At 41.4% G+C, this 24,376-nt stretch overlaps 2 protein-coding genes across 2 annotated transcripts; both read left to right on the top strand.

Annotated features, from left to right (window-relative positions):
• The first annotated feature begins 164 nt into the window (after positions 1-164).
• Positions 165-8,948, top strand: scdb (stearoyl-CoA desaturase b). The gene is made up of 6 exons (XM_061689632.1): positions 165-273; positions 368-625; positions 2,354-2,484; positions 3,740-3,945; positions 5,094-5,326; positions 6,824-8,948. Exons 2-6 carry the CDS (start codon positions 400-402, stop codon positions 7,021-7,023), a joined length of 996 nt encoding a protein of 331 aa, XP_061545616.1. The 5' UTR covers positions 165-273; positions 368-399; the 3' UTR covers positions 7,024-8,948.
• Positions 8,949-12,991: 4,043 nt separating this feature from the next.
• On the top strand, positions 12,992-24,376 carry wnt8b (wingless-type MMTV integration site family, member 8b). The gene is made up of 6 exons (XM_061689865.1): positions 12,992-13,420; positions 15,743-15,776; positions 17,229-17,367; positions 19,861-19,986; positions 20,354-20,496; positions 22,932-24,376. The coding sequence occupies exons 1-6, from the start codon at positions 13,347-13,349 to the stop codon at positions 23,499-23,501; spliced, it is 1,086 nt and encodes a 361-aa protein (XP_061545849.1). The 5' UTR covers positions 12,992-13,346; the 3' UTR covers positions 23,502-24,376.

Here is a 24,376-nt window from a genome sequence, read left to right on the forward strand (position 1 = left end):
AATATTTTATTTGTTTAGTTGGACTTTCGACACATTTCTTCTTCTCTCTTTATTATTAATAGCGCGACCTAGTTTCCACGTTGAAGCTCAACATGTGGCAGGTCCGCTGCAAAAGTTGCCGTTTGGAATGCTGACTCGCACACAACGCACACAACATCAGATAAGCAAAGAGCCAATCGGACATTTGGACACGCACACGCGGTGCATAATAAGGAGGACTTGATGACTCGCACACATCATTTGCACACTGGCCCGCCACTGGATCTCTGCACGGTGAGCACACACAAAAAAAAAGCACACAAATAAACTACGCGAAATCTTACACTAAATGTAAATAAAATGTGTTTTACGTTTGATTGCTTTTTAGGTGCGGGTGCTTTGCCTACTGTCGTTTGCCAAATGCCCGCCAGCAGCCGTCCTGATGCCAAGTGCCCAGCTGGCACCGCGGAAGAGTCACGGGCGTCGACGGAGGATGTGTTCGACGACACCTACGCGGAGAAAGTAGGTCCCAAACCCCGCAGGACCCTGGTGTGGAGGAACATCTGGCTCATGGCGATGCTGCACGCCGGCGCAATCTACGGAGTCTTCCTCATCCCCAGCGCTCGCGGACTCACGCTGGCTTGGAGTAAGTACGCACTAGTACACGGCAGTGGCACAGTATTATAGCACAGCGAAGTACTCACAAACGGTACTTGAAGAAGTGCTGATGCAGAAAGTATAAAGTAGCACAGGTCAAAAGTTTGGGGACATTGGATTTGGGGTATTTCATTGCTGCGAAATAAAATTAAAAAAATAATAATAATAATAAAAAAAAAATATATATATATATATATATATATATATATATAGTTAGTTGATTTTAATAGAAATGTTCTTATATGTGCACAATATATATTTAGTGATAGCGGCACGGTGGACGACTGGTCAGCACATCTGCCTGACAGTTCTGGGGACCGGGGTTCAAACCCCGGCCCTGCCTGTGTGGAGTTTGCATGTTCTCCCCGTGCCTGGGTGGCTTTTCCCCGGGCACGTCCCAAAAACGTGCATGCTAGGTTAATTGACAACTCTAAATTGCCCTTAGATGTTAATGTGTGCGCGGATGGTTGTTTGTTTCTGTGTGCCCTGCGATTGGCTGGCGACCGGTTCCTCTCGCCCGAAGATAGCTGGGATAGGCTGGATGGATGGATATTTAGTGATATGATTCAAAATAATAGCACAATTTTTTATTTTATTTATACATCAGCATATGTGTATACATTCAAAATGTCCTTCCTGGAAATTCTGACAATTCTATTAATTTAATGTTGTTTTAATTTTTCTTTCAACAATCTAATGTGTGCTTTACCCGGTACTTATGTAACACTTGAATAACCCCTGTGGGAGTCAATAAAGAATTATCTTATGTTATAAAAATTTATTGCAATGACATCAGCACATATAAAAAAAATAAGGCGTATAAAAAAATTACAAAAAATCCTTCCCAGGACTTATGTAAATGCTGTTAACTTGTTATTTAAAGTACAGCTGATCGAATACCGGCACCTGGCATCACTATCGGGCCCATACTGGCCTTACTTCAACGTATCGGGTACTCGTGAAGGCTGCTGATACCAGCCACCAAAAAAAAAAAACATTCAATTTAATTATGGAATTACTGTATGTTTTACAAGGTATAATATTATAGATTTATACTTTTCTCATTATTGTTTTTTAGGGGGGGGGGGGGGGCTGTAATGGATTAATGACTTTTCCATTCATTTCAATGGGGAAAACTGAATTGAAAATTATTATTATTATTATTATCCACTGCTGACAAGTGAATGAGCTGTATCATCCTTTATCATGGTGTGAATTATGGATAAAGTTCACCCTATAAGATCCTTCATCTTTATGTAATCTGCAATGAGCTTCACAGTGAATGATAATCGCGATATTATGTCCCCATTATTGTAATCCTTTTTAAGATGCAGCCATTAGAATTTGCAGCCTGCACAGCAGACGATCGAGACATTTCACAAATTCCTGAACAGTCTTCACTTTGTCTCGAGTCTGCCCCATGCCCACCCCCAACCCCCCTCCCCCCACCCCCCCTTACCCCCCTCCCCCTTGTCTTTGCAATGCTGGGCTGCATATTATTTCACAGCGGGAGACAAAGCACAATCAGCACTCCCATAGACATTCCATTGTGGACCGCGTGGCACCACAACACAATTTGTCGTCGGCTGCCAGAAGGCCCCTGCATGCTTGTGCCCGACGCGCGCAGACAACAACAACAAACCGCACACCCGACCTTACACCTACTCCCAATGTCAGTCCAAAAAGTGACACTTTGTAATTCTTCTTTCTTCTGTAGCTGCCGTGTGCTTCTTCATCAGCGCCCTCGGCGTAACGGCCGGCGCGCACAGGTTATGGAGCCACAGATCCTACAAGGCTTCACCGGCCCTGCGAGTCTTCCTGGCTCTGGCCAACTCAATGGCCTTTCAGGTACGACACTTTTCTAACACAGTGACGCGCAATTGCAATGAGATGGCGGCTGTGGCGTGCATTTATGCCCAGTTACGAGCTGAAGAGTCATCTTTACTGTCACCAACACATGCATATTCATGACTTTCTTCTTCCTTCCCATCAATGAGAACGGTAAACGGCAGCGCGTCTGATACCTGGGCCTTACCCGATTGAATCGTCGTGGCGCAATAAGAGAAAGCGTCAATACGCAATTTAACAGCCATCCAACTGCGCCACGTACATCAGGAGCAGTTAGTTCACAATCAATATTTAAAAACAATCAACATTTCAATAATAATAAAAAAAGAGTGGTGCTTTATATAATATATTACGTGGACAAGCGCTTTACTCAAAACATTCGCATCGCAAATCACTTTCCCCCGTTGAAATGAAAGGAAATATCATTAATCCGTTTCCACTTCCGCAAAAATGTTTGTAAAGGTTTTTTTAATAGGAAAAATAGCACTGTACAGTTTTGTATTTTATTTGTATTTGTCATGTATTTTGTTACATTGTCTGTCTACATGTGTTGCTGCTCCATTCAACTATCGATTGCGTTAAGGGTTATAACTACCGTGGCATCAATGCTAGTTTCGTTAGCCTGTCTATGGCATTGTGCATTAGCAATAAGCTATCAGGCTTTCACAAGGCAAAGTTATGTGGTTTGGTTAACAGCATTTAATTCTATTTTAGCACCAGTACACACTTTAAACAGATTTGAACTTATTAAAACGCACTCTTTAAATAATTTTTTAGTGCCTGTTCTTACTCTCGCTTGCAGTTTTCCAAATAAGAGGCCAAGCTTTATTTGACACTCCCAGGTGGGGCTTGCTATAAAACTGACCCATAAAACAAAAGCAAATTTAACATTGTACATTGAAATACCACAATGCTCAACCAAACCGTCTCATTCTGAACGTGCTTTAGCTTCACGCTACCATATAATGCCAAACGCCATTGACGGGCTAATGGGAATTAGCATAGGTCTTACAATAAATATAAAGCTTAAAACACATGGAGCAACAACACCAACAAACAAATCACACGACAATAACCGCACCATGTATGTCAAAACACACAAGGAATTTGTCTCTCGTAGATGGACCATAGCGGGGAACACGGTGTTATCTTTGCAAAGGCCGATTCCGTGATACAGCTCTCGCTTTGGCGCTCATGATATTGCGCAGGTGTACCCGTCGATCCCAGTGATCTGGCGCTCTGATCTCGCCTGCAGAACGACATATACGAGTGGGCGAGGGACCACCGCATTCATCACAAGTATTCGGAGACGGACGCCGACCCCCACAACGCCAAGCGGGGCTTCTTCTTCGCGCACATCGGCTGGCTCCTGGTTCGCAAGCACCCCGACGTCGTCGAGAAGGGCCGAAAACTGGAGCTGTCCGACCTCAAGGCCGATAAAGTGGTCATGTTCCAAAGACGGTAAGGAGAACACAGTCTTGGCAATTCGGAGGTCACCTGTCATCTTTCTTGTTGCCGTGCGCTGTTGTGGGTTTTCTCTGGTAGCAAAAAACATAACACGAATCAGAACTAGGACTCGACCGATTAATCGGTCGATATGAGCCCTTTTCAAAAAGGCAACAATTGGCCGATTTCTTTGCTGATTTTCTTTGACCCTTTTACACATGAACACATTACAACATAAGACAAAGATAATGACATTCAAACAATTATTGCCCTCAGAAATCTCACAAAATTTGGCAGATTTTTCTCTCTGTTGTAAACTTCAACAAATAATAAAGGACAAAGTATTGTTACAAAAAGGCAAATGTTCTGCCTGTAATTCATATCTTTATTATCGTAAGCGTTAAGAGACGCAAATAATTATGTTGTTAATTATATATTTTTGAAATGAAGCGTCTGATTAATCCATTATTGGAATTTTATTCTGCCAAATATTGGAAGCGGCCTCGAAAAAATCGGTCGGGCCCTACTTAGAACGTATATAGTCAGTGCAACAACAGCTGTTTAAAAATTCATTCCACTTAACTGTCATCCGTCATTCAAATGTGCCTTGAATTTTGTCTGCACGCACACAGCCACTTAAAAACACTGGCAACAAAAGTGAGTACACCCCCAAGTGAGAGTGTCAAAATAGGGCCCAATTATCCATTTTTCCTTGCTGGTGTCGTGCGACTCGTTAGTGTTACGAGGTCTCAGGTGTGAACGGGGAACCGGTGTGTTCAATCGGGTGTTATCTCGCTCCCATGCTGGTCACGGGAACTTCATGCATACACAATATTGTCTGTGACATCCTGTATAACATATGCACCCAGCTTACAGTATTATATGTTTAGACAAAAGGAAACATCCTTACCATTTTGAACATGATTCTTCTTTCACCTTTTTAGCAATAATATACAGTAGTGTTGTTGTTGTTGGTGTAATATCGCTTTCCATGAACTGTACTGCATATGTACATTTCTATTTGATGAACATGCAAGCATGCATATGTGCCAGTTTTCTCCCTAGCAACAACGTGTTATTCAATGTTTCCTTCACTCATGCATCCAAAACATGAGATTTAGTGGGATATATGCTGTACAATACTGTATGTGTGTTTATTTCAGGCACTACAAGCTCTCTGTGTTGCTCTTGTGCTTCCTGGTCCCCATGTTGGTTCCCTGGTACTTCTTGGGCGAGTCCCTCCTGGTGGGCTACTTCCTGCCCGGCTTGCTGAGGTACACGATTGGGCTCAACGCCACCTGGCTGGTCAACAGCGCCGCGCACATGTGGGGCAACAGGCCCTACGACCACACCATCAACCCCAGGGAGAACAGAATTGTCGCCTTCAGCGCCATAGGTAGGAAAGTTCATCTTTCTCATTTCCCACAGCAAGCAGCAGTTTGGCAGAATGTCAAAGATTTTGCAAACAGAGGGTTCAACCTCTTTATTGCCACTCCCAGTTGAGGTTTACTGTCGAACGAAACACAAATCAAAGATAACTGAAAGTTATGTATTCAAAACAACCACATAGCTTCGCTTAAGTCGGTTTAGCTTAATGCTAACAAACAATGCACAACACCATAGACGGGATCACAAATAGCAACTGATGTTTGAACTTAAACAGTGGATCAAAACATGTAAACAGATAATATAACGATACTCACCGGCATATATTATTTATCCTCTGCGAAGAACGCCTCGATTGACATGGCAACACGCTGAATCTTAAATCTGATTGGACAAAAAAAAAAATCCAGCATCCACATTCAGTACTGGAAGCAGTGCAGTCAGGAAAAACACTATGGCCTGAGAAAATGTTACAATATTTTGTAACATTTAGTATTTAGACCAGAAGAGAAGGCCTTGCATCTACAAACTGTCTAATTGCATAAAAATGGTGTTTTACAAGAATGTCCAAGTCAGCTACTTTTTCTGGAGCTATTTAGTAGCAAAGGGCTATCAAATTTCCAATTACCCAATGTTCCTTTGTGTGTCTACAAATGTATACACTGTTGAAGTTTTATTCAAAGCAAATTAGATTGACACTCAGTAACAAGGAGACCGCCACCAAAGGCGAACTGTGTTATGTGTTATGGGGACGGCCAAGTTGAGTCACTCCCGAAATAACATTTTCTTTCTCAGAGCGTGCCGCATCTTTCTATAAACACATTGTTACCTCGATTTACGTGACCGAGTGCTATTTTATCAGTCGCAACCTAGGATGCACGTTAAAATGTTTCACTGTGCAAGCCGTCCTCTGTTCGTGACGCCGCAGTCCATCACTAACCTACAGTACGTCCGTGAGATGGTCACAACTGCTGAGCAAGCTGCAGTAATATTGGTCATTTTTTGCAGAGGATAAAGAATATATTCCTGTAAGTATTATATAGTCTGTCTCCATGTCTGTCAAAACTGTTGCTTAAAGGGTTATAACAGTCCGACGGTCGACGCTAGTTTTGTGAGTGCGCCTACGGCGTTTTGCAGCGTGTTAGCATTAAGATAGCAGACTTTTGATTAAGGCAACGTTTAGTTGTTTTAAATACGCAACGTGTTATTTTCTTTGTGAAATATTTAGTTTGACGGTAAACTTCATCTGGAAGTGGCAATAAACAGCTTGAAACCTCTTTTTTGAAGAATTGTGCAAAATCTGCTACTTGTTGTGAAGTGAGGTGAGTTTGCTGCCAACAGCTAGCGCTTGTTTCTCACATTTCTGTTTGCTAGTCAAAGAAAACAAATCAGCTGAGAGACAGTTCGTAACGAGAAGAACTTTTAATTCTGGTCACTCGTTGGGTTTTGCTGCTTAGAATAGGACAAAAAAAAGCGGTATTCTTGACAGTGTCTGTCGCATTGCCAGGGGAAGGCTTCCACAACTACCACCACACGTTCCCCTTCGACTACGCCACCAGCGAGTTCGGCTGCAGGCTCAACCCGACCACCGCCTTCATCGACCTCATGTGCTTCCTGGGTCTGGCCGGCGAGCGCAGGGCGGCGTCCAAGGAGATGATAGCGGCCCGCGTGCAGCGGACCGGCGACGGCAGCGCTCAAAGTGGCTGAGTTCCGGAACGTAGCGGCACATTCTGGTGATGATAAGGATGATGATGATTATTAGGAGACGCACAGGCAGTACGTTTTTACTCAAATACCAGATCAACAGTAGACCGGAAGACAATAGGGAGGCTAATTGGGATTCCTTTTTGTTCCTTTTCCACTGCACAGTGCTGACTCACTAATGGCATTTTTCAACAAGGTACTGTTTGGAGTACGTGGTCGTTTAATGGTTGGATGGATTCGTAATTGGGACATTTGAGGGTAAACAGCTAGAAAAGACAAAGATTAAAGAAACCTGCTCACGTTAGGCCACAGGAACTAAAAACAGGAGACCTTAATTAGCCTTTGTCTCACTTTGACTGATGCGTTCAGCGCGGCCTGGTTTTTCTAGTTCCCGAGCCAAGTTGGTATTGTGCAGTGATTGAAGCCTCGATTGCAAATGAATTAATTTATATGATATTTATTAGCAATCTTTCCCAGTTTAGAAACTTAATTATGTTTATGATTAAGAACATGTCCATTACTATATTTTGTGAGCTGTTTTTTATTTTTATTTTATTTTTTTTGCTGTACATGTTTTTCCATTGGAGAACGCGAGTGATTTTTTTTGTCTTAAATCTTAAAGGTGACATATTATGCATTTGTTTTCACAATTTAAAACAGTTCCCAGTCATCACAATACCCCAAGGAGAGATAATTGCATCACACTTTGCACACCCTCTTTTTGTCCCATTGGCGAAGGCGGCCCTGTCTCATGCCGGCGAGGCAGCCCCAATCCCGCCTCAAATACTGCTGTACCAATGGCGAGTACAGATTGTATTACCATGCGTGACGTGTTTTTTTCCCCCCCCTGGTTGAGGCGCAACTTCAACAGGAATCCACAAAGGTACCCTAAATTACTGTGGCGCATGCAGCAGACGCATCACCAAACACACATTGCCCCCCCCCCCCCCCCCCCCACACCCTACTGCGTCGATAACTTCACGGCGCAATCTAGTATCGAGCACTGTCAGAATAAAAAATGAAAATAAAAAATTAACATCCGATTAAACTCAAGGGCACTCTGCTGACCTTTTAGCTAATGTAGCGCTTCAGACAGTGTAGTCCGGCAGCGGACTACACTGTCCTCGCTTGAAGGTATCTCTGGATCTTCACCCTGCCAAGCTTCCAAGTCATGGGCAGAGAGTGTGGAAGGCACTTCGTTAGTAAATTAAAGAAGTGCAGGTTGGTACATTTGTGGAAAATGGAGATAACCCATCAATCAATCGCCATCTACAGGGACATTGTAGTATTGCACAAAGGTGTCCAACTATTAATTAAAAATCTTAAAAATCCACGATATAGCGGGGGATCACTGCAGTTGGCCAAATTTACATAATATGTCCCCTTTAAGCTTTTGGTATTTTTGTATATATATTTGTTTTTTACATTAGAATGCATTGTGACAAGCAATAGCTTTACTAAACCACAGCATGAGCTGCTGTGTTCAAGATTAACATCTCCCAGCCATCGAAACCAACTGACGTCTTATTTGTCGTCTTTTCAACTAACATGAATGGAAAATAAATGCCTACGTTGTGCTTCAACCCCAAAAAGAGTCGATGAGTTTATCTGCGCCAGCGCGGAAATCTTTCCCTCATATATGTTTATGCTGTTATTTTTGATTTGAAGATAAAAGGTTCACCCTCAGATAAAAACGTCAGACACGCGGTGCAGCAAACCATCTCGCAGTCACGTGCGGAAGTTTAATGCGACATCTACTAATATAAACAGAAGCGCAAAACATCCAAATAGATCATTGTTGCTTTATTGTACCCGTTTGCAAGTGACGAGTAAAGTGATGGACATTTTTTTTTTTTTTTTTTTTACAGTGTTAACTGATGGAGGGACAAAAAATGTCACTACTTAGTAATAAACACAATGAACAAGTAGTTTTGCTCATCATTTCGTTTCATTGCATTTTCCATTATATATAATGTATATTTGACATATTCCGTGCAAAAGTGCCCCAGTATTTGATTGGTATTTGGCTTTACTGGTAACAGCCGGCTACTACTACTACCCATTGATACTATTCGTGCCTAGTGGTATTACTAGTGCAGCACAATAGTTTATCAGTGAGCTTTAATTGCAAAAGCTAAAAGTGGCACTATAGTGGTGAATATGAATTCATGAAAATGAAATGAATATGAATTGATTTCCTATAGTTTACGGTTGGAGTTATGTCTTTGTTATAAAAATAGAAAATCAGTTCAAAATAAAACAATTTTGGATATTAAAAACACATGATGCAGAATCCACACACACAGTCAATGCGGTTGTTTGCGGCCGTGCACCTTTTTGTTGAAATTTTTTTGTGGGACATCTTGTACGCGTTAATTGAGCGAGTGTCCCGCATTCAACCTTGCGATTGTCATCGGATCACTCCTGTTAGTCGCACGCACACGCCAAAAAAGCCATTGTGTGCACATGCGTCACTATCGCACTGCGCATTTTTCAGATAGCGCCGCAGTGCTGCATGCGCGCCGTCTCGTTGTTTTGTTTTTGAATGGACATTCCCCACTTGTTTGACAGTTGGTTGCCATGGGATTTTCTTTTTTTATTTTCATTTTATTGATTGATTTTTTCGTGTCACCGCCGCCGGACGTCAAAGCAGCTGCTAACTTAACTGTATCAACTCGTTTTTAAACAGGCCTTTGATCAGATAGCGAGTGAGTGAGTGGGTGGCAAGAGAAAATGGACGCAAAGGTGAATGGAGCTGCTGTGTAGTAGTGCCCTCTACTGGACACAGGTCGCTACTACGGGCCGACGCCTCATTATGTGGGAATAGGACGGATGGGAGCATTTATCACATTATTTAATGACATACAAGAGTCAGATATTCATCATCATAATACAATAAAAAAGTCAGTTAATCATCATCATAAAAAATATATAATGAAATAATAATGCGATAAATGCATTATTATTTCAAATGCTGTTTGTTCAACCCCAATGTCCCAAGTTGGGACGTTGTGTTAAACATAAATGAAAACAGAATTTTGATGATTTGCAAATCATGTTCAACCCATATTGAATTGAATACACTATAAAGACAAGATATTTAATGTTCAAACTGATAAACGTTCTTGTTTTTAGCAAATAATCATGAACTTAGAATTTTATGGCGGCAACACGTTTCAAAAAAGCTGGGACAGGGTCATGTTTACCACCGTGTTACATCACCTTTTCTTTTAACCACGTTCAATAAACGTCTGTTGAACCGCTGAAGCTACAGCTTCAGCGGTTCAACAGTCCGGGGTCTCCGTTGTCGGATTTTACGCTTCACAATGTGCCACACATTTTCAATGGGAGACAGGTCTGGACTGCAGGCAGGCCAGTCCGGTACCCGCACTCTTGTACTACGAAGCCACATGCAGAATGTGGTTTGGCATTGTTCTGCTGAAATAAGCAAGGGCGTCCATGAAAAAGACGTTGCTTGGATGGCAGCATATCTTTCTCCAAAACCTGTATGTACCTTTCAGCATGAATGGTGCCTTCACAGATGTGTAAGTTACCCATGCCATTGGCACTAACACAGCCCCATACCATCACAGATGCTGGCTTTTGAACTTTGCGTCCATAACGGTCCGAATGGTTCTTTTCCTCTGGCCCGGAGGACACGACGTTCACAATTTCCAAAAAGAATTTGAAATGTGGACTCGTCGGACCACAGAATACTTTTCCACTTTGCGTCAGACCATCTTAGACGAGTTTGGGCCCAGAGAAGCCGGCGGCGTTTCTGTTTGTTGTTGATAAATGCCTTTAGCTTTGCATAGTAGAGTTTCAAGTGGCACTTACGGGTGTAGCGCCGGACTGTATTTACTGACATTGGTTTTCTGAAGTGTTTCTGAGCCCACGTGGTGATATCCTTTACACATTGATGTCGGTTTTTGATGCAGTGCCGCCTGAGGGATCGAAGGTCACGGGCATTCAATGTTGGTTTTCGGCCTTGCCGCTTACATGCAGTGATTTCTCCAGAGTCTCTGAACCTTTTGATGATATTATGGACCCTAGATGATGAAATCCCCTAAATTCCTTGCAATTGTACATTGAGGAACATTGTCCTTAAACTGTTCGACTATTTTCTCACGCACTTGTTCACAAAGAGGTGAACCACCTTTTTCCAATTAGCCCGTTCACCTTTTTTGCCACCTGTCCCAGCTTTTTTGGAACGGGTTGCAGCCATCAAATTCTAAGTTCATGATTATTTGCTAAAAACAATAACGTTTATCGGTTTGAACATTAAATATATTGTCTTTGTAGTGCATTCAATTAAATATAGGTTGAACATGATTTGCAAATCACTGTATTCTGTTTTTATTTGTTTCATACAACGTCCCAACTTCATTGGAATTGGGGTTGGAAAAAAAAACTAAACAAATATAATAATACAAAACATGGACAATTATCTACTACTAATACTAATAATAATATAGATTATTACAATAATAAAAATGGTGATGATATTTAGGCACTTTAAAGATACAAGAAGAATACAATAATATTTCGTAGAGTACATAAACAATTGAAGATATTACTATAATAATTAGTTCTAATCATATTTGTATTAAATGTGTATATCTTTTTAAAATGAATTACTGTGGTTACTGAATATATTCATATGAATCCAATATATGTATTTTGCAGTGCGTGTTACTGAGAGCTGTTTATAATATTTGGACTCTCAGATAAATCAAATACACAACTTTTCCCCCCCCCCTTTTTTCATTGTTACCATTTTGACACTTGTGAGCGTTCATTCCTCGAGTGTACCTAATGAAGTGACCACATTCTGACGTCTACATCTCTAATGCATAAAAAAATGCATAAAAAACAAAACAAAAACAAAAACCACACACATCAGGATGAATCCTCACTTTTAACAATTCCTTTTAGAATCTTAATCCAAAAACATCCCTTGAAAATATCTCGTCCTAATCCTAATTTGCACACAAGAAGATGAGAGGGAGCCGCATGGCCGCACTGCACGCCGGGATTTATTTTTTGGGGCCAAATGAATGCAGTGCGGACCGACTGGATTTGGGATGCAAATGTCATCAATGGGGACCAACGGCCACAACGACCACGACGGTCCCGATTTACGACGCTTGGAGGTTACGAACACGTACACGTTATTATTGGACTTTGCCGCCGAATAACTGAAACTGAACCTGCTCAATAAATAATGGAACCAGATATTAAACATTTAAATTACGGGGATGGATTTTTTAAAATTTGATAACAGAAATTAAAAATAATATTTTCAAAGATTTTGTGGGGGAATTATTAATTTTTAATAAAATTTAAATTGGCTAAACCGAGGACCAGCGTTAACTAATTAAGTAATGTAACTGCAGGATCACGAACATTTGAATTCTGGTATGACGTATTTCGTATAAAAATACATATATAAATAAACGTAGCCTGTAATAATATACAGTATACATATTTTTTTTTAAAATAATAATAATGATAAAAGACTTGCGTTTGTCGGAGCCCAACTCTATCGTTAAACCAGACATCCCATCAGTAATCTCAGCAGAATAAGGAGAAATTTGGGGGGAATAATTATGTATATATTACAAACAATCGAAATTATTGTAAACAGTACACATATGTATTTAAAAATAATGTTCTTACATATTTGTAACATGAATAGAAAATATACAATATTTTAGTAGGAATCCAAATACCGGATTAAGAAAAACAACATCAACGACAACAACAATTTGGCCATCATTGACGCGTTGACGCAATGACGTCATCACGTCTTGAATCCCAAACCCATTTGGCGTCTTTATCAAACAAACATTCTGCCTCTTAATCCCTCGTGACCATCATTCGGAGGACTTTTTCTTCTTTTATTTTTTCTTGTCTCTTGTTTCCTGTTGCCCCCCCCCCCCCCCCCCCCTTTTCGTCGCGCAGGATTAAGGGGATCGTCCCGTGCAGGCCGCGACGCTTAATCGGGATTGGCTGCGAGGGGAAGAAGAAGAAAGAAGAAGAAAGAAGAAGGAGGGGCAGGAGGGGGGGGGGGCAATCTTGAATTAAGCAGATAATCTCTTGTTGGGGACGAGAGTGGCTCCATTTCAGAGCGCCCCCTCTTCATCCTTCTCTTCTTCATCACCACCACCACCACCATCACCATCATCATCATCATCATCATCATCATCATCATCATCATCATCATCTTCTTCTTCATCCTCTTCTTCCCGCAGGTCCAGTTTTGCACGAGAAGCTGATCCGAGCTTCGGTACCCATCAGTTTCCAGGACGGGCTCACCTGTCAGCATGTTCGCGCACTGGGAGGTTTGCATCTACATTTTCATCGTGCTGCAGGCGCACGTGAGGTCCTACTGCTGCTGGTGAGTCCTTCGCACGGAAGGAAAGCGGAAAACAATGCATTTGGCATTTTTGTATTTTTTTTTTGGGGGGGGGGGCTTCATTTGCAAAGTTTAGCACCGGATCTTTTTTTTTTTTTTTTTTTTTTTTTTTTTTCCTGTGCAAGATTTCCGAGAGGGAGACCACTTGCAAATGCACTTTCTCAGAATTTGCTGTTGACAATGAAAAAGTGTCAAACAAACATTTATGTAGCTACCGAATTCCAAATATGAATATTGTCACTGAGAGCAATTTCTTTGCAGGAAATGAAAAATGGTCGAAATAAACAAAACAACAAACCAAAAAAAAAGTGCTTTTTTTTTTTGGTTTGTTTTGTTTATTTCGACCATTTTTCAAAAAAGTGCTTTTTTTTTGTATGCAATTTAATATAGCCATCTTGATTCCATGTATTGGCATGTTTTGTTAAATAGCGATTTATATTTTATACATAAAATATGCCATTTATTACATAATTAATTAAGGATATTTTAAAAAATAATACGTTTTTAAATTAAAATGTTATTGATGTAGTAAGTAAGTGAGTGAGTGAGTAAGTATATAAGTAAGTAAATATGTAAATCTTATTTATATAGCATAGAAGATAGAACATAGAATGTACTTCACATAGTTCTAGAATACTGTACATAAGCAACATATTACATTTGAGTTAATACAAGAAAAAAAATACAAAAAATAAAATCCATAGCTAATCTAAACTGGTCTCTAACTTTACTTTGAAAGTAAGCAAGTCTTTGCAAGTTATTATACAACATGTGTTGTACCTACTAAATATTACATGACAGTAATGATAGTTTTTAATTGTTTTCCCCTGCAATTAAAAAGTGCGAAATAAAGACAATCACTCCTTTATCCTTGTTTTATATCGTTTTTGTCTGTGTATTTTACGACTTGTAAACCATCTTTGAGGACCCTTTAAAAGTGCTCCCGGAAAGAAATGTATTATTATTATTGTTAGAAATTCAGCGTATAGAAGTCATATTTTAAATAACCTAGTCTCCGCCTCGAGTTTCGACAAACGTACTGCATAGAAATGATCTACATTGAAAGAAATGCGCCACATAGAAGATTTATTATCAACCTATGACTGCAGTTTGTAGAAGTGCACCACACAGAAATGATCCATATTTATAATGCAGGAATGCCGTGGCCGCCTGTATGCCTCCACTTTCTAGTAAATATAAAACATAGAAGTGTTCTATATTCACGGACAACCTATCGCAGAGAAATGATCCGCGTCTTTGCCACTCATTTCTAGAAATATACCACATAGAAACGATGATGATGATGATGAATGATCGTAACCCCCACTTATTTTGAATTGTTGTTGATTTTTTTTTTTCACGATCCCCTGCTTATTCATGATTTTTTGGGGGAATTATTATTTTGAAAAAAAACAAGCAAAACAAGTTGTCTGTTTTTTTTTTTTTTCATGGCAATTATAATGAGCGTCAATTTTATTTGTGGGGTCAATTGAGCTCCACTGTAGTTTTCATCTTCTTCAAAAAACGCCTCATATTAATTTGTAGGTTTGTAGGCCGCCTTGCTCGCACATGCACAGATAATATAACAATACTCACAGGCATATATTTGTTTATTCTCGATAAAAAAAACGACGAATATTACAGGATCTTACTGAATCACTTACAGGAGTAGGAGAAGAAGAAGTATTCTTCTTCTTTGTTTGTGTCCGTATGACTGCCGTTGGCCAAGGCGGGCACACCAGAAGGAGCAGCACAATGAATTGAATTGAAACATTAAATCATGACGTGCAAACTGTTTAATCCACTACATTCTGTTTAACTGTGTCATTAATTTATGCTTTTATCAAATATATAATATATATATATATATATATATATATATATATATATATAATATATATCATTAAAAACACATTAAAAAATGCTTTTTTTTTTTTGGTGGTGGTGGGGGGGGGGAGGGGTATTGCCATTCATTTCAATGGCGAACCATAAATTCGCGATCCGTTTATCAACTCTTGTAGTTTTTTCATCAAATGTCATACATGGTTGTGAATCAACTTCAACTTTTCCTCACTCAATATGACTTCAAAAGATTTCTCACAGACCAGCCCTCGCCCCCCCCCCCCCCACCCCATTCATTTCCTGACGGATGTAACTTGTCACTAAGTTGCAAAGAAATAGCATCAGTGAGTATTATGGGATATTTCTGTCCACATGTGCGACAGTTTCCCATGCGCTAATGAGCGGAATGTGTTATGGACACTGAGCCTCCGCCTGAGTTGAATAAGCTGTCTCCTTTTCCAGGTCAGTGAATAATTTCTTGATGACCGGACCCAAGGTAAGCCAACTTCCTTTTGATCTCTCCTTCCCATCCCCACACAAAACATGCTTCCTTTCCCCTCTGTCTGTCTGTACCTGCGTGGGATTAATGCAGCTATATTCTTCCTCATTCTTTTCCCTCTTGCATGCGTACACTTGACCTTACTGAGAGGTTGTGTGTGTGTGTGTGTGTGTGTGTGTGCACGTGTGTGTGTGTGTGTGTGTGTGAGTGTGTACCATCGGGTGAATGTGTTAAGAGGCAACGGGCGGCTATTGCTTTAGTGGGTGGTCATCATTAGCGAAACCCTGGACCCCTGCATGTGTGTGTTTGTGTGTGTGAGGTGCTACAGTCGCCCCCCCCCCCCCCCCAAAATAAAATAAAATAAAAAACAAATGGCCACTTGAGACATATTAGCCGTAGATGATTCACACGCTCGCAGTGGCGGGCCGTTCATTCGGTGCCCGATCCACCTATTGATACCGCCACGATCACGACACAATTATCGAAATTAGGGATACTATACAAAGACAATCAACTATAACCTTGCCACGTACATCATCGGGAGTACTTCACGATCAATATATATCTCTTAACGTGATGAAAACATAAAACATGGAAATAAAATGCATTATACTCACCAGAGATACTGATTATGAACGTATAAATGTGTATTTGTTTCGCGAGTTGGACAGTTTCGCTCGGACCGACCAATCAGGGGACGGAAAACGCTGACGTCGTCGAGGGCCGGCGCTCCGGCCCCGTGAGGATGAATTTGAAACGCGATTGGTTAAAGAAACACTTCTATTGCTGGTTTGAGTTACATGATTATGGAAGACCTGGGCAGATTACATTGACATGGTAACACAGGCTGGAATCTCATTGGACAAAAGCAAACGCAAAACAAAACAAGAGGTAGCATCCACATATTTGCAATTTGCTATTCGCAGATCCACCTACAGTATTTTTGTAATATTTTGCTCTGTCTAATATAAAAGTATTCATTTGTGACCATCTTGTGGCATCTTGGTGCCACGGAACGATGTTGAAGTGAGGGGAGGAGCTTCATATATACATGCCACCTGGAAAAGATTTATTATTCTAAAAAAAAGTGAGAATAGCGTCTACGATATAATGTAATAATGTGCTTAGACGTCACACTTAATTCAAGAGCCCGTTGACCTGCCTCAATAGGTACTTCTGTTTTGGTTAGCAACCAATTAGTCATATTAGTCGTTCTTCGCAGAGGATAAAGACTATCTCCAACACCACACGGTATGTCCAGTTTTTGTCCGCAAGTCAAAGCAAAAAACAAAAAAACGCTCCACGACGGCTTTTGGATCTTAGAAAAACTTGCAAGTCAGTTAGTTCACTTGTATCTCAAAGCACCACTGTATGCGATGCAGCTCTCGTATTGGATCTCTCTGCATGTACCGTACATGCTGTGAACCGCTAGGATTGTGTCCCGCGCAGGCGTACCTGATCTACTCCAGCAGCGTGGCGGCGGGCGCCCAGAGCGGCATCGAGGAGTGCAAGTTCCAGTTTGCGTGGGACCGCTGGAATTGCCCCGAGAGAGCGCTGCAGCTGTCCACGCACAGCGGCCTGCGCAGCGGTGAGTGCCGTGCTGGCGATTCGCCGCACTAGTAGAACAACTAGGCCGCACTGGTGAAATACTGTAATTGTCTTCGTAGTATCGTGTGTGTCCCGCGCCCAAACTGTTAGTGTCACTTTTGGCCTGCGAGTAAGAATTGAAGCTAGATATCCTTGATATTCAGCTTAAGATCCATTGATGAGTACACGCTTTGTCCTCACTAGTAAGACGATTCCGCAATCAGCACACTAGTACACCAACAAGGGCGCACTTTTCAGCACATTTCCGCACACTATTATGACAACTGGTAGAATTTTTTTTTTAATGACCCTAGTAGTGCTAATACCCCACAGCTGTCAACTAGCGCACAGTTTTGCCTAACTAGTAACATGTAGTTAGTTAGCCTACTAGTATGCCAAAGTAAGCCCCACTATTAAGACAATTCAGGGCAGTAGTAGAACAACTGCGTCTCGTTGACATCTGCGCATTACTAGCACTATGAGTGAAATGCTACATGTTAAATAGTAGAATGTCACTAGTAGCGCTCAGTTGTTAACCAGTGCACAGTTTTGCAGCACTAATAACGTGGTTGTTCTACTACTTTTGCCAAAGTTGTCCTCACTAGTAAGGGAATTCAGGGCACGAGTAAAACAACTAGGGCTCACTAGTTGAACAGTAGTGCAACTAGTAGAATTGTATGATTCCCCTAGTAGTATTAGTAGCGCACAGTTGTTAATCAGTGCACAGTTTTGCCTCACTCGTAATGTGGTTGTTCTACTAGTATGCCAAAGTTGGGCTCGCTAGTGAGACTATTCAGGGGACTGATAGAACAACTGAGTCTTAATAGTAAAATACTACTAGTGTGTGACACATTGCTACTAGTAGGTTAAAAGTGGCACTAGTAGTGGAAATATGTTCCCAGTAAGCCACGGTTGTTCTACATGTACGCAATAGTCGTTTTACAAGTGCGCAGAATTGTCTTGCTAGTGAGGAAAAAGAGCACACTAGTACATGTAGCGATATTAAATAAATGCTCTAGTAGCTTTCCATAGCCGCCAAAATTGCCAGTGTGGGACTGTTGCGTTCACTTGTGTCGCATGTGCCAAAACAAACACGCTAATCCAACACACTCGCTGCACCAGCGCTTGAGAACGCTTTGCACCGAGCCAATTAGCATCGGGAAGCAGGCCGGCTGCTACGCCATCCAAAACAACTCGGCGGACATTTTATTAAGTGCGACGGAGAGCTGCAATACGGGAGCGGTTGTAAAAAAAAAGTTACTCATGCTCAGTTTTCAAGGCACAATCAGAAAGGCGTTACTTGAACAACATGTTTATTATTGCGATTGTTGTTTTGCAGTCATATTGAAATGGTTTTTATTTTGTCTTTTCTTTCTGTTTAAAGAATAGAATAATAATAACAATAATGATAATACAAATATATATAACATTTGCTATTACAGTATGTTATTTTAGAATTGTTACTATCATTATTATTGTCTTAATCATTTAATCTTTTTTTAAAAATAAGAAATATGAACAAATATTCTATTATATTGTATAATATAACATTTTAATATTCGAGTTAATCGACCAGCTGATGTAATCGGCCGAAATTAGCCCCTTTTTCTAATCGGCAAAAATCTGCCATTTGTTTGGCCGCTTTTTGACATTTTAAAACTTTTTTAAAAAAAAAAACATATTAACGCATTATACTATTGGACAATGATAATGACGTTCAAACTAATATTTTTTAAAAATGGCCAACAAAATCGGCCGATTTTTACCGATTTTTCCCAAAAAAGGCAAAAAGTATTGTAAAACAATCAAATGTTTTACCAATAATTCATATCTTTATTGTTGTAAGTGTTAAGGGACCAAAAAAGAAGTTATTTTATGATATATATATATTTTTTTAATTAATTGGCCGATTAATCGGTTATCAGAATTTTATTCTGCCAAATATTTGAATTGGCATCGGCCTAAAAAAAAATCCATATCGGTCGGGCCCTAATTGTGGTTACATTACGACACAGTTCAGTTCGACACATTCACTTTTTGGGAAAATGTTATTTTATTACACTTTTTCTTCTTCATAAGAAATCCTTTCAAAACAATATTTAACGAAATTATCTTAACATACTTTATCATTATATAAGTTATTTTTAGAAATACAAAATATCAACAAATATTGATTCTAATTTGTGTTTCATTCTTGACTATAAATTTGAATATCCTGGTCGCAGTACTTTGCAACATCAAATATTCGAAACACACAAATAATGCAGTACCGTTCTACACATTCAGTGTACCTAATGAAGTGTCTTCCAAGAGGATACATTCAGGTTATTGTCATACAGCGTTCCCCGCTACGTCACGTTTTTTGAAGTATGTTTTTTCTTTTCTTTACATTCTACTTATTTCTGTCCTCACATGTGGGAAAGGAGAGCCCGCGGTCTCTAAAATGTATGCTTCGTGCTACTAGCGATGATGTTTACGTGAGTCTCTCTGGCAGCCAATCGGGAAACGGCGTTCGTGCACGCCATCAGCTCAGCTGGGGTCATGTACACGCTGACCAGGAACTGCAGTCTGGGGGATTTCGACAACTGCGGCTGCGACGACAGCCGGAACGGACAACGAGGTAAGTGACGTCCTATTTTCATATAAAATATCGTATTTCACACCTCCTTTAATGAACCGGTGGTGGCACTAAGTGGGTGTAATGACTTTTTACTACGACTAGCGATACTATAACGTGTCGCAATGTCGTTGTCTTCACCGTATCGGCTATGCAGAAGATGTGGCACCTGTAAAGCTGAATACACATTACAGTATATTGTAAGAGTAACAGCATGCATTTAGCAGCAAAGCGACATTGAATATTATCGTCGCTTGGTCGATATTTTGTTCTTCTTCTTTTGTTGCTTTGTGTTGTGTGCAATCTCTAATAACCATACCATACATTGCAAACTTGATATTGGATCCTAATCCCTCTTGTTATCTTGCAGGCGGTCACGGTTGGTTGTGGGGAGGCTGCAGCGACAACGTGGGCTTCGGCGAGGCCATCGCCAAACAGTTTGTCGACGCTTTGGAGACCGGCCAGGATGCCAGAGCGGCCATGAATCTGCACAACAACGAAGCTGGCAGAAAGGTACGGTTCGATCTTTTTTTCTTATTTTTCCTGCAGTTTCCCCACTTCATTGTTTAATATCATCAAACAAATGTAAATATCAGCCCAAGATAGCCGAAGTAAACAAGTATAAAACACAGTTTTTAAATTGTGATTTTAGTTATGGGGGGGGGGTAGAAAAAAATTCACAGCTACGTCTTTTTAAATCGTGAATGAACTGAGGCTAATCACAATATTTGAGTTCATTTCCACTGACCTCACCTGAGCCTGATTATCTCCACACCTGTTCAGTCAAGAAATCACTTAAATGCAACCTTTCTGACAAAATGAAATCGGCCGAAAGATCTCAAAAAGCTTCAACGAAATGCCACGATCCGAAGAAACTAAACTGGAAACAGTTACAAAGCCATTTCCAAAGCTTTAGGACTCCAGCGAACCATGGTGAGAGCCATTATTCAAAAAGGAGAAAACATATTTGCATGGTTTATGGCATCAAGTTAAAGTTTCAGAGGATACCTTTTGTTTCATCATGAGATTGAGGTTTTTTTTTTCCCAGCCAAGTTCTGAGCTTTCCATTCCAAAATGTCACCCCACGACAGTCACTCTGTGACACGTAACCCCTATTTTAACGCTTCTAAACATGTTTGTTAGAAGGAATCAACTTTGAAAAATCAAACATTGTAATTTCAATGCACTGAATAAAACATACATTTTCTCATAAGTGGCCATTAAAAATATAAAGACCCCCATATAGGAGATAGAGGGTTTGATATTTTTGGGACTCCTTTTTCAGCCCTCCAGCTGATTTCGTCCGTCCCCCCACCCGTCTCCACAAGTGTGCCACCCAAGCGTCCCCTTTCACACGGCTATAAGTGAGGTGCCACTCGTCCCCGATCATAACAGTGTGTTCGCTGTACCAGAAGGGCCTATTTACCAGCTCTGAATAACAATCCCTCAACTTGAGAATCGCAGGATCGCCGGCATGCAACCCTAATTGGAGATCCAGGGGAGCCAGACATTGCGCGGCGTTCCCCGTTTTTTTAAATAAGTGTTTAGTTTTATTCTTGCAATAAGGATCCCACATTTATGTTGGTCTTTGTCCGGCTCCGGGGGTAGTCTGAGGGGACCACAGGCGTGCAGCTGAAGTGCTCTTTGTCGACGGTGCCTTTGCAACCCCCCGTCGAGCCCCGGGATCCCCACGGCACCTGGAGCATCATTGTAACAGAAAAAAATGGGCACAGAAAGGAGAGAGAACCCCCCCCCCCCCCCCTTTTTTTTTTCATATCCCCACTCAATGGGACGCTCCATTGGGTCTCGTCACTCTCGGCAAACATGATGATAATGAACGGGCTAAATAAATACTCCCGTTTCTTCAAGGTGGGGGCACAACGGGTACTCGATGTGAAACTTTTGGATTCACAGAAAGAATGAGAAGACGTACTCTTTTCAAGCGACAGATGTTTTGTGTCGGTTAAAGTCAGGAAGCGCCGGACGACAACAAAAACACAGCCGAGGACCTCGAGGCGATCACCTTTTTCTTTGACTGGGAGTTCATGCTTCTGTTTTACCGGAGCTTGCCGCGTCCAGAACACAACACTTTCCTTTGAAAAGGCCTCGGACGCTGAACGTCCACACTGTTCGCTTTGTTTCGGGGTTTAAATTTCGTTATTTGTTCCGTCACACAAAATATATTTTCTCCAAACTTTTGTGTAGTGGTTGGACAGACTCGTCTTTGTTGCGAGCTTAATTTGCTCCTTGAACGCAGTCTTCGCTCAAAATAATTGTATCTCAAATCACCTTTCCCCATTGAAATGAATGGACAAGCCATTATCCGTTCCAGCCTAGCAAAAACTACAACAAAATCGTGTTGTTTTTTTAAAATGGGAAATATAGCATTCCATAATATTGTATTTTATAAAAACATACAGTAATGACCATAATTAAATAAAATTAAAATGAATTCAACAGTTTGTGTCACATTTTGCATCAATTGAATGGCCATTGTGCTGCTCCTTGGCCACTTGGCAGCAGCATATGACAGACCAAAATATTGTGTCTGGTGACATCTCGGCTTCTCTCAGCTCTGCTGTACGGCGCTAATATTTGTTTTTCTTCTCAGATGATAAAGAATATATGTGAGTATATTATCTGTCCACGTGTGCTGCTGCATCGTTTGTGTTCAAATGTCCATCGCTTGAAGGGTTATAACAACGGAACATTGATGCTAGTTAGCCCGTGCCTATGGCGTTTCATTATGTGTTAGCATTAAGCTGGAGGACTAAAGGCTATGCCATGGGGTTATGCTAAGTATACAATGCGTAATTCTCTTTGTTTTACCTTTAGTTGGACAGTAAACACCAAGAGCAGACTTTCTGCCGACCAGTAGAAGAGCATTCAATTGTACTTCCTGTCACTATATGTCGCTAGCATAGATGGATGGTTTATCCTGACTGCAGGCGGTGAAGGGGACCATGCAGAAGACGTGCAAGTGCCACGGGGTGTCGGGGAGCTGCACCACGCAGACCTGCTGGCTGCAGCTGCCCGAGTTCAGGGAGGTGGGCAACTACCTGAAGGAGAAGTACCACAGAGCTCTGAAGGTGGACCTCCTGCGGGGGGCCGGGAACAGCGCGGCCAGCCGGGGGGCCGTGGCCGAGACCTTCAGCTCCATCTCCCGCAAGGAGCTGGTCCACCTGGAAGACTCGCCGGACTACTGCTCGGAGAACCGCACGCTGGGCCTGCCGGGAACCGAGGGCCGCGAGTGCCTGAAGAAGGGCAAGAACTTGAGCAAGTGGGAGAAGCGCAGCTGCAAGAGGCTGTGCGGCGAGTGCGGCCTGGCCGTGGAGGAGCGCAAGGCCGAGACGGTGTCCAGCTGCAACTGCAAGTTCCACTGGTGCTGCGCCGTCAAGTGCGAACAGTGCAGGAAGACGGTGACCAAGTTTTTCTGCGTGAAGAGAGGAGGCGTCAGGGGGAGGAACGAGAGCGCGGGCGGACGACGCAAGACCCTCAAGCCCAGCAGGAAGCACTGAGCCTCGTCCGGGATAATTTAGGTCAAGAAAATGTCAAGTTGGAGAAAAAAAAAGACAATTTCCTGAAAATAAGACAAAAAAAAAAGAAAAGACACATTCAGGCTGTTTTCTTAATACAACATTTTTCGACTGACCAGGGATTTTCTTAAAACTTCAATTTTTTTTCATCAAAATTAAAGTACATAGTGACAAGGTGAAAATCCGCCTCACGGTTCAGAGGTTGTGGGTTCCAATTCGGGGACCACCCTTCCTGTGTGGGCTTTTCATGTTCTCCCAGTGCTTGCATGTTTTTTTTGCTGCGTCTCCGTCGAGAGTGTCAGTAGCGTCACATTTAAAGGGAACGAGAGGAGCCGCTTTGATTGGCGGCGACTGAAGTCTGCTGTGAACGCGCCGCTCCCGCAGCAACGCAGCCCACCCACTTTTAGATCTTGCGCAGCTCTACGAAATTACCAACACCGGTCCTGCACGCCGTTTACGCTGTTCACAGATATAGAGTCCTCCAAGTCCACTAGGATAGGCTCCAGCTCACAGAGTGACGATTCGCAGTCGAGAAAATGCGTGGATAGTTTACGGTCTAAGGAAGAATGGAAACGGAAGTTTTTTTTTTTTTTTTTTTTTTTTCCCCCCATTTCCCCAGAAATGTACAGAAACTTTGTAAACGCACACAATGCAAACTCTTCTGATGGGATACATGGAATAACTTTAAGGACCATCTTAAGTCAAGAAGCTTTCTTTCAAAAACAAATCACCTGTGTGGATAATAAGTCGTCCGGATCATGGCAATCCATTTGAATTGAATCCTAACCTCGATGTATTTAAATGTACTGTATATAAGATGAAGCACTTTGTACTGTACATTGTTAATTTATTGCACC

Source organism: Phycodurus eques, chromosome 11 (genome assembly GCF_024500275.1).
Source record: "Phycodurus eques isolate BA_2022a chromosome 11, UOR_Pequ_1.1, whole genome shotgun sequence".
Classification (NCBI taxonomy): Eukaryota; Metazoa; Chordata; class Actinopteri; order Syngnathiformes; family Syngnathidae; genus Phycodurus; species Phycodurus eques.